A 14,950-nucleotide genomic window follows, 5' to 3' on the forward strand; every position below is an offset into this window, starting at 1 on the left:
TATCATGTTAGAATAATGCCCTGTTGCCCAGTCTCCAAAAAGTGGGGATCGTGCTCTGCTTCAGTATGTCACAGTACATGCTGGCATTCATGGTTCCCTCAACTATATGTAGCGCCCTAGTGCCGGCAGCACTCATGCAGCCCCAGACCATGACACTTCCACCACCATGCTTGACTGTAGGCAAGACACACGTGTCTTTGTATTCCTCACCTATTTGCTGCCACACACACTTGACACCATCTGAACCAAATAAGTTTATTTTGGTTTCATCAGACCACAGGATGTGGTTCCAGTAATCCATGTCCTTAGTCTGTCTGTCTTCAGCAAACTGTTTGCAGGCTTTCTTGTGCATCATCTTTAGAAGAGGCTTCCTTCTGGGATGACAGCCATGCAGACCAATTTGATGCAGTGTGCGTCGTATGGTCTGAGCACTGACAGGCTAACCCGCACCCCTTCAACCTCTGCAGCAATGCTGGCAGCACTCATATGTCTATTTCCCAAAGACAACCTCTGCACTGAGCATGTGCACTCAACTTCTTTAGTTGACCATGGAGAGGTCTGTTCTGAATGGAACCTGTCCTGTTAAACCACTGTATGGTCTTGGCCACCATGCTGCAGCTCAGTTTCAGGATCTTGGCAATCTTCTTATAGCCTAGACCATCTTTATGTAGAGCAACGATTATTTTTTTCAGATCCTCAGAGAGTTGTTTGCCATGAAGTGCCAGGTTGAACTTCCAGTGACCAGTATGAGAGAGTGAGAGCGATAACACAAAATTTAACACACCTGCTCTTCACACCTGAGACCTTATAACACTAACGAGTCACATGACACTGGGCATGAAAATGGGCCCAGTTTGGACATTTTCACTTAGGGGTGTACTCACTTTTGTTGCCAGCAGTTTAGACGTTAATGGCTGTGTGTTGAGTTATTTTGAGGGGACAGCAAATGTACACTGTTATACAAGCTGTACACTCACTACTTTACATTGTAGCAAAGTGTAATTTGTTCAGTGTTGTCACATGAAAAGATAGAATAAAATATTGACAAAAATGTGAGGGGATACTCAATTTTGTGAGAAACTGTATATTATATGTTTTGCTTCTGCTCCTAAATGCCAATTTAGTACAGTTGTCAAGTTTTGAAAAGCAAGGAAATAACTTTCTAGGGGCAAATCTTTACAACCTGTGGCTGACCCTGGAAATATAAGACATTTGGTTATGGTGCCTGCACAGAGCAGCAAAACATCCAAAGAATGTGTTGCTGTGGTAATTCCTATATTCTTATTGACTTGGTTTCCATGTAAAAAAAAAATCATGTTGTCAGTAGGCAAATATTTACATCCTTGCTTCTGTAATCGCTCACTCTCTTCAGTGTTTAATTATGCAAGATAAAAGCTTCAGTGAGTTTTCTTTAATCTTCTCACGTAGGTGGGTGGGGCGTTTCTCCTAGAGACAGATTCTTAATGTAAGACAGACAAACATAACATTGCACTTTTTAATGCTTGTACTAGTGCAGTATAATATATGTGAGGGAAAGATTACAGAATTACTTTACTGCAGAAAAATTCCATCACGGTGAGTTCATTTATTCCTTTTTATATCTTCTGTTTGCCTGCTATAGAGGAAAGTGCAAAGTCTTACCTATTAGAACCAGAATGCTATAATTATTTTGCATGTAAGTAAGACATAAAACATTACAAAAGTATATATTCATTTAATATTCATTTAATATAGATTAACATTAACATTTTTGTCACAAGTCCTGTAATACCAATAAGTTACAGGTGGATGTTTCAGGAGCTTATGATTCCTGCACAAATATAAAAATAAAACTGTAATGCCATGTACACACGGTCAGACTTTCCGTCAGAAAAAGTCCGACGGAATCATTTCATCGGATATTCCGATCGTGTGTGGGCTTTATCTTTTTTTTTTTTTCAAAAATTCTGATGGACCTAGAAATAGAACATGTTTTAAATCTTTCCAATGGAATCAATTTCTATTGGGAAAACCGCTTGTCTGTATGCTGTTCTCCACGGACCAAAAGTGACGCATGGGCAACTATTGGCTACTGGCTATTGAACTTCCTTTTTCTAGTCCCGTTGGAAGTGTTGTACGTCACCGCATTCTAGATGGTCGGACTTTGGTGTGATTGTGTGTAGGCAAGACAGTTTCAGCGGAACTCCGTCAGAAAAACCGTCAGAGTTTATTCTGATGGAAAAAACTGTCGTGTGTACGTGGCATTACTGTGGGGATTTCTTCCTTCTGCTACTGTATGAAATCAATATTTGGTGTGCCCACCTGTTGCCTTAAAAATCATTATTAATATTTTTAACCACTTGAAGACCATGCCTTTTCTGGCACTTTTTGTTTACAAGTTTAAGGCCTGGTTCACACAGTTTGCATATACCAGTTGCATGTTGCATTTTTCAATACACGTTATTGATCCATTGAAGTCTATGGAACCAAAAAAACTGAAAAAAGTCCCTGGCCCTTCCCAAAAAAATTGCAGAGATATGAACATGACCCATAGGAAACCATGTTAAATGGACTGTAGTGTGCTTCTAGAAAACTACTTAAAACCCCCAAACACTATATATAGTGTTTTTAGCAGAGACCCTAGGGAATAAAATGGCAATCGTTGCAATTTTTTATGACGCATGGTATTTGCACAACGGTTTTTTAAACAATTTTTAATGAATTAAAGAAAAAAAAAACACAAGCATGAGCACGACAGTTGTGCTCATAAATTTACATACCCTGGCAGAATTTTCATTTCTTTCATTTATGGTTAGTGTTTGGCTAAAGCCATTTATTATCAGTCAACTGTGTTTACTCTTTTTAAATCATAATGGCAACAGAAGCTACCCAAATGACCCTGATCAAAAGTTTACATACCCTGGTGATTTTGGCCTGATAACATGCACACATGTTGACACAAAGAGGTTTGAATGACTATTAAAGGTAACCATCCTCACCTGTGATCTGTTTGCTTGTAATTAGTGCGTGTGTAAAAAAGGTCAATGCATTTCTGGACTCCTGACAGACCCTTGCATCTTTCATCTAGTGCTGCACTTACGTTTCTAGTCATGGGGAAAGCAAAAGTATTGTCAAAGGATCTGCGTGAAAAGGGAAAAAGTTGAACTGTATAAAACAGGAAAGGGATATAAAAAGATATCCAAGTGTCAGGAAGATCCTGTCAGCCACAGACAATCCAGATCTGCTGGTGCACGATCACAGGTGCCAATGCGCACACGCGCACTTTACCGTTAGTGCCGGGCGGGCTATTTAAACCTGACTGACACAGGTGAACTTTGCTGTCTGCTCTACAGCGTTCAGTGTGTTCCTTGCCTATCTGAAATCTGTTCCTGTGTTGATCCGGCTTGCCTGAAGACCATCTCTGCTATCCGCCTGCATCTGACACCTGGCCTGCCTGACTATTCTTCTGCTCCTCTGATCCTTTTGCTGCCTCCCTGATAACTGACCCGGCTTGTCTGACCTTCCTCAAGTCTTTACTCAGCTTGTTCCTGGTTCCAGTCAGTTGATCCGGTTCCAGCCTGCTGTGCCCGTTTGCTGTTCCAGCCTGTTCCTGGTTCCAGTCTGCTGATCCAGTTCCAGCCTGCTAAGCCTGTTCACTGTTCCAGCTTGTTCCTGGTTCCAGTCCGCTGATCTGGTTCTGCTGTGCTTGTTTGATGATCCGGCTTGTTCCTGGTTCCAGTCTGCTGATCCAGTTCCTGCCTGCTGTACCTGCCTTCCCTTCCTGTCTGCTCCAGGTACCAGCCTGCTGTGTCAGTTCCTGCCTTCTATTATCTGCAAGGAATCTCCCAAACCTCTGGACTGACCTCCTGCTGTTGATCCTGCCAGGCACTCGTACCACTCCTTACTCCTGTGCTTCCTGTTTACCCTATCAGGGGCCTCGAGTCATAGGCGTAAAAGAGGCCATCCTCTGCAATTCAGGCTCACCCATTAGGTACATAACAGTAGCAGACAACCATGTCTGAGCCCGAGTAGGGAGCCTATCCAATACAGGAATTTTACTTACACCTGGCAGGCGTGCCCCAGGCTGTTAAGAACCTTCAGGAAGGATACACCCAGCTGGTGGAACGGGTTCGAGTACTGTCATCCCCCACTGGGGACCCAGGGAAGCTCCCAAGCCTCAACTTCCTCAACTGGCACAGTGCCCTCTACTACGATTGTGATGCTTCCACCCGGACCAAAAGTTCCCACACCTGAAAGGTTCTCTGTGGAAGGAAGCAAGTTAAGGGTGTTCCGCAATACCTGTGAACTATACTTTACTCTTCAGTCACGTACCTTTTTCCTCGAAGCCACCAAGATGGGCTTCATTGTTTCCTTGCTCCTGGGTGAACCCCAAACCTAGGCTCATTGTCTCCTGGTATAGAAAGCTGAAGTATTAACCAATCTCACCACCTTCTTTGAGGCAAAGGTTTAATTACATGAGGATCCTCAGCTTTCCGCAACCGCAGAAGCTGCACTGCATACCCTCCAGCAGGGATGTAGGGCAGCAGAAGATTATGTAGCCAAATTCAGGCGATGGAGGGTGGACACTAACTGGAACGACACTGCCCTCCATTACCAATTCTGCATGGGACTGTCTGATCCTTTAACTGGCCCGAGTTGGCGTACCTCAGACCTTAGACACGCTAATCAATCTAGATGTACAGATTGACCGGCGCCTGAGGGAACAAAGGGCAGAAAGGGCAACTGGGTTTTCCCGGCCAACCTGGATATTACCAAGAGTGCCCAGTCACCTGCATCCGGCATCTTCTACACAGCCAGCCTCCACGCCTGATACATCTGAACCTACGCAGCTGGGAGTACTTTACCCTTCCCTTACTGTGGAAGAACGTTAACGCCGCCGTATTGATAACCTGTGCCAGTATTGCGGAGAACCTGGACACTACATCAGAAATTGCCCTGCCAAACTTTGTGTCTGTCAATATCCTCTGATTGTGCACTCACTGGGATCCAGACTTCTTCTCATATTGCCCTCTCTATCTGATTACAGCTCCCAGGAAGGACTTTACTAGTGCACACCACTATTAATTCCGGAGCCTGCAGTTGCTTTATGGACTCGTCCTTCACAGCCAAACATCAGATTCCACTGCTTTTTAAAGCCCAAGGACTTTCTATTCACTTGGCTGATGGATCCACTATTAAATGTGGGCCAGTTACCCAAGAGACTTCCCCCTTATTAGTCACCATTGCCAATGCACACCAAGAGCTGCTACACATGGACATCATCTCCTCACCTTTGTTTCCAGTAATCCTTGGTATGCCATGGCTACAAGCCCACAATCCTGATATCAACTGGGCCACAGGAGAAGTCACATTCCCTTCTTCTTACTGCCAGCAATTCTGTGACTCTAAAGACTCCTATGGACCTTCTACCCTGCTATGTCTGGACATCGAAACCAAGATACGCTAATCTGTTCCGGAGGCTTACCATGATTTCATGGATGTATTCAGTAAAAAGAGAGTGAAGACTCTGCCACCCCATCTGGCTTATGACTGCCCCATTGAACTCTTTCCTGGGGCCGAAATTCCCTTTTGGCAGAATTTTCCTGTTAACCGAGTTGGAACAGGGAACACTAAAAGAGTATGTTTATGAAAACTTAGATAAAGGTTTAATCCATCCATCCACATCCCCGGCAGGTGCATGTACCTTTTTTGGAAAAGAAAGATCACACCTTTCGGCCTTGCATAGACTATTGTGAGCTAAATAAGATCACCGTTAAAAAACGGTATCCCCTTCCCTTGGTACTCAAGTTATTCCAGAGACTGGGGGGTGCTACCATCTTTACCAAGCACTTGATCTCCAAGGGACTTATAACTTGGCCTGTATTAGGGAAGGGGGCGAGTGGAAAACAGCTTTTCACACCTAAATTTTGGGCACTTTGAGTACCTAGTAATGCCCTTCGAGTTATGTAATGCTCCTGCCACGTTCCAGTACTTAATTAATGATGTTTTTGGGACTATTTGGATTTGTTTGTCATTGTCTACCTAGACAATATTCTAATCTTTTCTTCTTCCCTAGATGCCCATCACAGACACGTCAGATGTGTGTTAGCAGGGCTCCGATAGCATGGCCTGTACTCAAAGTCTGAAAAATGTGAGTTTGAGCAAAAGATCATTTCTATTTTGATTTTGATCATCTCTATAGAAGATATCAAGATGGATCCTCAGAAGTTTGCTGCAATACTAGACTGGTCGGTTCCTGTAGATAGGAAAGGAGTATAACGTTTTGTTCGCTGATTTCTACCGGGAATTCATTAAGGGGTTCTCTGCCATCATTGCCCCCATCACCCGGTTAACTAAACAGGGAATCCGCTTCCATTGGTCTCCAGAAGCCCAAGCTGCCTTTGAGTCTCTCAAGAGACTGTTTACATCCACCTCTGTTTTGAAGCATCCTGACTCTACCCTGCCATTTGTACTTGGTAGACGCTTCCGAAATCGCTGTTGGGACAGTCCTCTCCCAACGTCAAGTAACCAAGGCCCTGCTTCACCCAGTAGAATTTTTCTCCCGCAAATTATCAGCAGCAGAGAGGAACTACGATGTGGGAGATTGAGAACTACTGGCCAAATCTGCACTGGAGGAGTGGCGATACCTATTGGAAGGAGCGGCTCACCCAAATTTGATTTTCACAGATCACAAGAACCTGGTGTACTCCAGGTCTGCAAAGAGGTTGAAACCAAGCCAGGTGGGCATTGTTTTTTTCCAGGTTTTCTTTTCATGTCACTTATCGACCAGGCTCAAAGAACACAAAATCTGACGCTCTGTCCAGGATGTTTCATAGATCTAAAGAAACTTCTCCAGATACTATTCTCTCTCCAGGGAATTTTATTCTGGTACAAGAAGATATGCTTTCTCAGATTAAGTAAGCTCCCATGGGGTGGGCACCCTCCGTTGAATCTGAGCTACAAGCAGGTTTATTCTGGTACAGGGACAAGATTTTTGTACCCGAAAGTTTACGAATTTCTATACTGGAACTTTGTCATGATCATGCACTAGCTGGGCATTTTGGCATAACCAAGACTACTGACCTGGTGCAACACACTTTTTGGTGGCCTCAAGTATGCGGAGACTGCAGGAAGTTTGTGGAATCCTGCACCACCTGCATTCAGAACAAAAACACTAGAGATAAGGCCTGTTCCAGATAGACCATAGAAGATGTTATCCATAGACTTCATTGTCGAGTTGCCCCCGGCAGAGGGCCATACCACTATCTTTGTGGTGGTAGACCGGCTGTCGAAGATGGCACACTTTTGTCCAATGAAAGCCACTCCCTCCGCCCCTGATACAGCGCAGGTATTCATCAAAGAAATTATTAGACGTCATGGAGCTAACATTGTCTCAGACCGAGGAGTATAATTTACTTCCCGATTCTGGAAATCTCTGTGTAAGGCTCTGGGAATCGAGATATCGTTCTCTTCTGCTTACCACCCCCAGACAAATGGGCAGGAGGAGAGGACCAATCAGACCCCTGAACAATACTTACGCTGCTTTTCTTCATTTGCCCAAGATGACTGGATTTCTCTGCTTCCATTGGCTGAATTTGCCTAAAACAGCTCCATGCACTATGCTACAAAACAAACCCCATTTTTTGCCAATTATGGCTTTCATCCATCATTTCTGCATAATTCCATCCCAGAATGCCCTGTACTAGTCCATGAAACTATACATTTTTTCTCCTCCGACAATTAGTTGTTACAGTAAACCATGACCAGGACACAGGAACACAATAAGGAATCTTCGACAAGAAAAGGCGAAGGGAACTAGTACTGGCACCCAGTAATTTAGTATGGTTGTCCACAGTGAGCCTAAAGTTGGGCGTGTCAAGAAAGTTGGGTCCTAAGTTCATAGGCCTCATTCCCGTAAAGAGGAAAATCAACAAAGTGGCTTATGAACTAGAACTCCCTGATTCACTTAAAATTCATCCTGTTTTTCATGTGAAACTGCTGAAGCCCTCTGTTTCCAATCCTTTTCCTGGCCGAAGTTCGGAGTTTGAAGTGGAAACAATCTTAGATTGCAGGAAAAGAACAAATCCAATTATTGATTAAATAATTGGATTGCAGGAAAAGAACAAATCCAATTATTGATTAAATGGAATGGTTATGGGCCTTAAGAGAATTCATGGGAACCTGAAGGGAATATCCTTGTCTGATCCAATCCTTTAAAAGGTCCCATCTTGAGAAGTTGGCCCGGATGGGCATCCGGAGGTTGCCCCTTGGGTGGGCAATGTTAGGAACACCTGCCAGCAACAGTCGATCCAGATTTCCTGGTGCACAATCGCAGGCGCCAATACAAGTGCACGTGCACACACGCACGGGAATGCGCACACCCATTAGTGCCAGGCAGGCTATTTAAACCTGACTGACACATGTGAACTTTGCTTTACAGCGTTCCGTGTGTTCCTTGCCTATCTGAAATCTGTTCCTGTGTTGATCTGGCTTGCCTGAAGACCTCCCCTGCTATCAGTCTGCATCTGACCCCTGGCCTGTCTGACTATTCTTCTGCCTGCTCCTCTGATCCTTTTGCTGCCTGGCTTGTCTGACCTTCCACAAGTCTTTCTCCAGCTTGTTCCTGGTTCCAGTCCGTTGATTCAGTTCCAGCCTGCTGTGCCTGTTTGCTGTTCCAGCCTGTTCCTGGTCCTAGTCTGCTTATCCATTTCCAGCCTGCTGAGCCTGTTTGCTGTTCCAGCTTGTTCCTGGTTCCAGTCCGCTGATCTGGTTTCTGCTGTGCCTGTTTGATGATCCAGCTTGTTCCTGGTTTCAGTCCGGTGATCCAGTTCCTACCAGCTGTACCTGCTACTTTTCCTGCCTACTCTGGGTACCAGCCTGCTGTGCCAGTTCCTGCCTTCTCCGGAACCTCTGGACTGACCTCCTGCTGTTGATCTTGCCAGGCACTCGTACCACTCTTCACTCCTGTGCTTCCTGTTTACCCTATCAGGGGCCTCGAGTTGGAGGCATAAGAGAGACCATCCTCTCCAATTTGGGCTCACCTACTAGGTACGTAACATAAAGGAATTGAGAATGCCAAACAGCAGTGTTCGAACTCTAATCAAGAACTGGAAAATGAGGGTTCTGTTGAAACCAAACCACGGTCAGGTAGACCAACTTAAATTTCAGCCACAATTGCCAGAAATAATCACTTCCTCCTCCCGGCAGGGGTGGCTTGCCCCACCCGCTCCTGGGCCTTGGGATTCCCCTGTTAACACTGTCTGTGTTGATAGAGGAATTGTGAGAATTGTGCGAATGACTTTCCTGCAACCTGCAGTTGCAGGAAAGAAATTTGCACTGTCTATAACCTGCCATATACTTTTTTTGTCACTGGGGTCTAACTCACTGGTAAGTGGCTGTGTGGATCTTTGGTGGCTGGTACACAGTGGTGTTAATGTTATGAGAAGAAATATTTTCACTGACTTATGCACTTGGGATTTTCATAATGATTACAGACCTATTGATGTGAAAGGAGCTTAGTCTCATGTGTTTATTTATCTGGAATTGTTTGGCATTATTACAATTGGGTTTATATTATTGGGTTTATATTTTTTGGTTTATATTATTTAAAGTGATTGTTGGTTACTGGGCTGCTTTCAAACTGATGAATCCCCTTCCGTTAGGGCGGATCGGATCGGAGGACCCATGGAGTAGAGTGGCTGTGTCCGTGTCCAGTCTGCATGGACCTGCTCTGCTCATTGTAGCCCGCGACCGGTTACCAAGTCACTTAAGTGGCCCTCGCTCTTCAAAAGGTTGGGCACCCCTGCTTTAAACCATGCTTTAAACTCCATCGTTGGTGTCATTGGGAAGGATTGTGCCCCTCCATTGGTTTCAGTGGGTGAAATTATGGCCCACTGTTGGTATCAGTGGATGAAAAGTGCCCCGGAGGCGGATAAAAGCAAGCAAAGAGCCATATCTGCCCCCCTGGGCCACAGTTTGGAGACCACTGCTTTAAACTGTACATGTACTCACCGGCCATACTGATTTTTACTAAAACACTATTAACCTCCATTATGCTCTTGTGTATGTTAATTTTTACTATTTCCTGTTGATTTCTACTTGCATACCTATTTAGGTCTAAATATATATTCTTATTAATTAATTCTATGTCATCAATAAAAAATGTATTTATATTTTATAGAATCGATATGATGATTATGGTGGCACATTATCGACAATGGAAAACAGTTTAATGTATCATTTGGATGAAGCAGACAGTGGATGCCCAAGGTATAGTTCACTTGTATATAAAAAAGATGTGATGTGCTTTTTACAGGTGCATGTGAGTGGTTGATTTTGGAGATCTATCCCTGTTTTTTGGGAATCTGACAAACTGTGAGATTGGCAATGATAGTTTCAGTTTGTGAAGTTTGGGGTTAAACATGGAACATTAAGGGGGGTGGGGGCTGTGAAGCCCAAGAGACAATGCCGGAGAAGACATGTACAGTGCCTTGAAAAAGTATTCATACCCCTTGAAATGTTCCAAATTTTTTCATGGTACAACCAATATCGTAAATGTATTTTATTGGGATGTTATTTGATAGACTAATGCAAAGTGCCACATAATTGTGAAGTGGAAGGAAAATGCTAAATGGTTTTCAACATTTTTTACAAATTAATATCTGAAAAGTAATGGCGTAGATTTGTATTCAGCCCCCTTTACTCCGATACCCCTAACTAGAATTTAGTGGAATCAATTGCCTTCAGAAGCCACCTAATTAGTAAATAGAGCCCATCTGTGTGTAATTTAATCTCAGTATAAATACAGCTAAAGCTCTCAGAGGTTTGTTAGAGAACCTTAGTGAACAAACAGCATCATGAAGGCCAAGGAACACACCAGACAGGTCAGGGATAAAGTTGTGGAGAGGTTTAAAGCAGGGTTCAGTTATAAAAAAAATATCCCAAGCTTTGAACATCTCACAGAGCACCGTTCAATCCATAATCTGAAAATGAAAAGAGTATGGCACAAGTGCAATTCTACCAAGACATGGTAGAATTGCTGGGCAAGGAGAGAATTAAGTGGAGAAGCAGCCAAGAGGCCCATGGTAACTCTGGAGGAGATGCAGAGATCCACAGCTCCTGGGAGAATGTGTCCACAGGACAAGTATTAGTCACGCACTCCACAAATCTGGCCTTAATGGTAGAGTGGCAAGAAAAAAGCCAGTGCTGAAAGAAAGCCATAAGAAGTGCCATTTGCAGTTTGCGAAAAGCTATGTGGGGGCACAGCAAACATGTGGAAGAAGGTGCTCTGGTCAGATAAGACCAAAATAGCGTTTTGCTTTTAACTCAAAAAGTCCTATGTATGACGTAAAACTAACACTGCACATCACCCTGAACACACCACTCCCACCGTGAAACATGGAGGTAGCAGCATCATGTTGTGGGGATGCTTTTCTTCAGCAGGAAAGCTGGTCAAAGTTGATGGGAAGATGGATGGTTCACCTTCCAGCAGGACAACGACCCTAAACATACAGCCAGAGCTATAATGGAATAGTTTAAATCAAAGCATATTCATGTTTTAGAATGGCCCAGTCAAAGTCCAGACCAATTGAGAATCTGTGGCAAGACTTGAAAATTGCTGTTCACAGATACTCTCCATCCAATGTGACAGAGCTTGAGTTATTTTGCAAAGAAGAATGGGCAAAAATGTCACTCTCTAGATGTGCAAAACTGGTAGAGACATCCCCAAAACGACTTGCAGGTGTAATTGAAGGGAAAGGTTGTTCTACAAAGTATTGACTCAGGGGGGCTGAATACAAATGCATGCCACACTTTTCAGATATTTATTTGTAAAACATTTGGAAAACCATTTATCATTTTCCTTCCATTTCACAATTATGTGACACTTTGTGTTGGTCTATTACATTAAATCCTTATAAAATAAATTTACATTTTTGGTTGTAACATGACAAAATGTGGAAATGTCAATGGGTATAAATACTTTTTCAAGGCACTGTGGTGTCCTTTTATGAAGCAGTGAAATCTATTCACTGTTCATTCTCTGGCATTCACAGAGGAGATCTTTCTCCTCTGTATGCCACTTTATGAAGCGGAGTACCTGTCACAGTCCATCAGAGTATTTGAGTACCTGTCACAGCCCATCAGAGTATTTGAGTATCTGTCACAGTCCATCAGAGTACCCGAGTACCTGTCACAGTCTATCAGAGTACCCGAGTACCTGTCACGGCCCATCAGGGTACCCGAGTATCTGTCACAGCCCATCACGGTACCCGAGTACCTGTCACGGCCCATCAGGGTACCCGAGTATCTGTCACAGCCCATCACGGTACCCGAGTACCTGTCACGGTCCATTAGAGTACCCGAGTACCTGTCAGTCCATCTGAGTACCCGAGTACCTGTCACAGTCCATCAGGGTACCCTAGTACCTGTCACCGTCCATCAGGGTACCCGAGTACCTGTCACAGTCCATTAGAGTACCGAGTACCTGTCACAGTCCATCAGGGTACCCGAGTATCTGTCACGGTCCATCAGAGTACCCGAGTATCTGTCACAGTCCATCAGAGTATCCGAGTACCTGTCACAGCCCATCAGAGTACCCGAGTACCTGTCACAGCCCATCAGAGTACCCGAGTACCTGTCATGGTTCATCTGTGTACCCCGAGTACCTGTCACGGTTCATCTGTGTACCCGAGTACCTGTCACAGTCCATCTGAGTACCCGAGTACCTGTCACAGTTCATCTGAGTACCCGAGTACCTGCCACAGTTCATCTTAGTACTCGAGTACCTGTCACAGTCCATATGAGTACCTGTCACCGCCCTTCAGAGTACCCAAATATCAGTCACCAAGCCATCAGATTACCTGTCACCAGGCCATCAGAGTACCCGAGTACCTGTCACCAGGCCATCAGAGTACCCGAGTACCTGTCACCAGGCCATCAGAGTACCCGAGTACCTGTCACCAGGCCATCAGAGTACCCGAGTACCTGTCACCAGGCCATCAGAGTACCAGAGTACCTATCTCCAGCCCATCAGAGTACCCGAGTACCTATTTGCAGCCCATGTCTCATAGAATATACGTTGGGGTGTTTGCTTTCCAAAATGGGGTCATTTTGTGGATAATTTCACTGTCCTGGTGGTCCAGGACCTTCAAAAGTGTGATAGGTAGGAATGAAATGAGATGTGTCATTTATGCTCCTAGAACGCCTGAAGGTACTACTTCAATGTTCGGTCTCTCTATGTGACCAGACTGTGTAAAAGTCCTACACATGTGGTATCGCCATACTCGGGAGGAGTAGCAGAACGTATTTTGGGGTGTAATTTTTGCTATATACATGCTATGTGTTAGAAATATCTTACAAATTGACAATTTTGTGTAAAAAAAAAATGCGTTTTAATTTTTTTCCACATATTCCAAAAACTTCTGGAAAAAAATTAACCATTCAAAAGACTCATTATGCCTCACAGATTATACGTTGGGGTGTTTGCTTTCCAAAATGGGGTAATTTTATGGGAAATTCCATTGTCCTGGTACTCCAGGGCCTTCAAAAATGTAATAGGTGGTTGAGAAATGAGATGCGTCATTTTTGCTCGTAGAACGTCTGAAGGTACTACATCAATGTTGGTGCTCTGTATGTGGCCAGGCTGTGTAAAAGTCTCACACATGTGGTATTGCCGTACTCGGGAACAGTAGCAGAATGTATTTTGGGGTGTAATTTGTTGTATGCATATGCTGTGTGTGAGAAATAACCTGATAATATGACAATTTTGTAAAAAAATATAATAATAAAAAAAAAATCTTCATTTTGCAAAGAATTGTGGGAAAAAATGACAACTTAAAAAAACTCACCATGCTACTTACTTAATACCTTGGAAAGTGTACTTTGTAAAAAGGGGTCATTTGGGGAGTATTTTTACCCCTGACTTGTTAGTGTCTCAAGAAATGAGATACACCTGATGTACTGAAGGCCTGATCAGATGTGATCAATTTTCAGTGATTGGCACCATAGTTTGTAGACTCTATAACTTTCACAAAGACCAAATAATATATACTAATGTGGGTAACTTTTACCAAAGATATGTAGCAGTATAAATTTTGGCCAAAATTTATGAAGAAAAATTACTAATTAGCAAAAATTTATGACAGAAACAAAGAAAAAGGCATTTTTTTCACAAAATTTACGTTTTATTTTATTTATAGCACAAAAAATAAAAAACCCACTAGTGATTAAATACCACTAAAAGAAAGCTCTATTTGTGTGGAAAAAAAGACGCAAGTTTCATATGGATACAGTATTGGATGACTGAGTAATTGTCCTTCAAACTGTGAGAGCGCTGAAAGCTGAAAATTGGTCTGGTCAGGAAGGGGGTGTAACTGCACTGTATTGAGGTGGTTAAGCAGTGATAAATTATCACAGCTCAATACACTGACGCACGGTGTGATTAATGTTAGTGAAATAAAGCGTCCCCCTACATAATATATACATGTATACACACACAGACATTATATATACATGTATATACACACACATTATATATATATATACATGTAGACATTATATATATATATGTATATATATGTATACACATAACTATGACAGGGGGACATGGTTACAGTGTTGGGGGGTCTGAACGAGGCACAAGGAAGTTAATTATCTTCCTCTTTCCTCCTCAGATCCCCCCACATTCCCTCTTCACTCCCCGATTCTCCACCTCTGAGCTGGTGAATCGGGGAGTGTGAATTCTGACACAGATCGCCAGTGAAGCGCTGAGATCCCAGCTTCATAAACTGGCCGTTACTGTGCCATTCAATGAGGATTCTCGGTGTGTGGAGATATTCGGTGGGAGAACAAGTTCAAACACTTCTCCCCCGATTATCTCTGGTTTATAAACTGTTTATGGGCTGTGATCAGCGGCGATCCTCTGGATCTCCACTGATCACTGCTTCATAAACGGACACCTGTATATGGTTGC

General features: G+C 43.5%; 1 protein-coding gene across 5 annotated transcripts in view; it reads left to right on the top strand.

The window, feature by feature from the left end:
- Window positions 1–1,438: 1,438 nt before the first annotated feature.
- Window positions 1,439–14,950, top strand: part of LOC143974639 (uncharacterized) — a 71,914-nt gene continuing 58,402 nt past the window's right edge. For all 5 annotated transcript variants that reach the window (XM_077476238.1, XM_077476239.1, XM_077476240.1 and 2 more), the window contains exons 1-2: window positions 1,439–1,575; window positions 10,160–10,248. In XM_077476238.1, coding sequence (XP_077332364.1) covers window positions 10,196–10,248 — 53 coding nt within the window. In that variant the 5' untranslated portion in view covers window positions 1,439–1,575; window positions 10,160–10,195. The remainder of the gene's footprint in view (window positions 1,576–10,159; window positions 10,249–14,950) is intronic.

The sequence above is a fragment of the Lithobates pipiens genome, unplaced genomic scaffold, assembly GCF_037356315.1.
Source record: "Lithobates pipiens isolate NorthernLeopardFrog02 unplaced genomic scaffold, aLitPip1_a1.2 Scaffold_13, whole genome shotgun sequence".
Taxonomy (NCBI): Eukaryota; Metazoa; Chordata; class Amphibia; order Anura; family Ranidae; genus Lithobates; species Lithobates pipiens.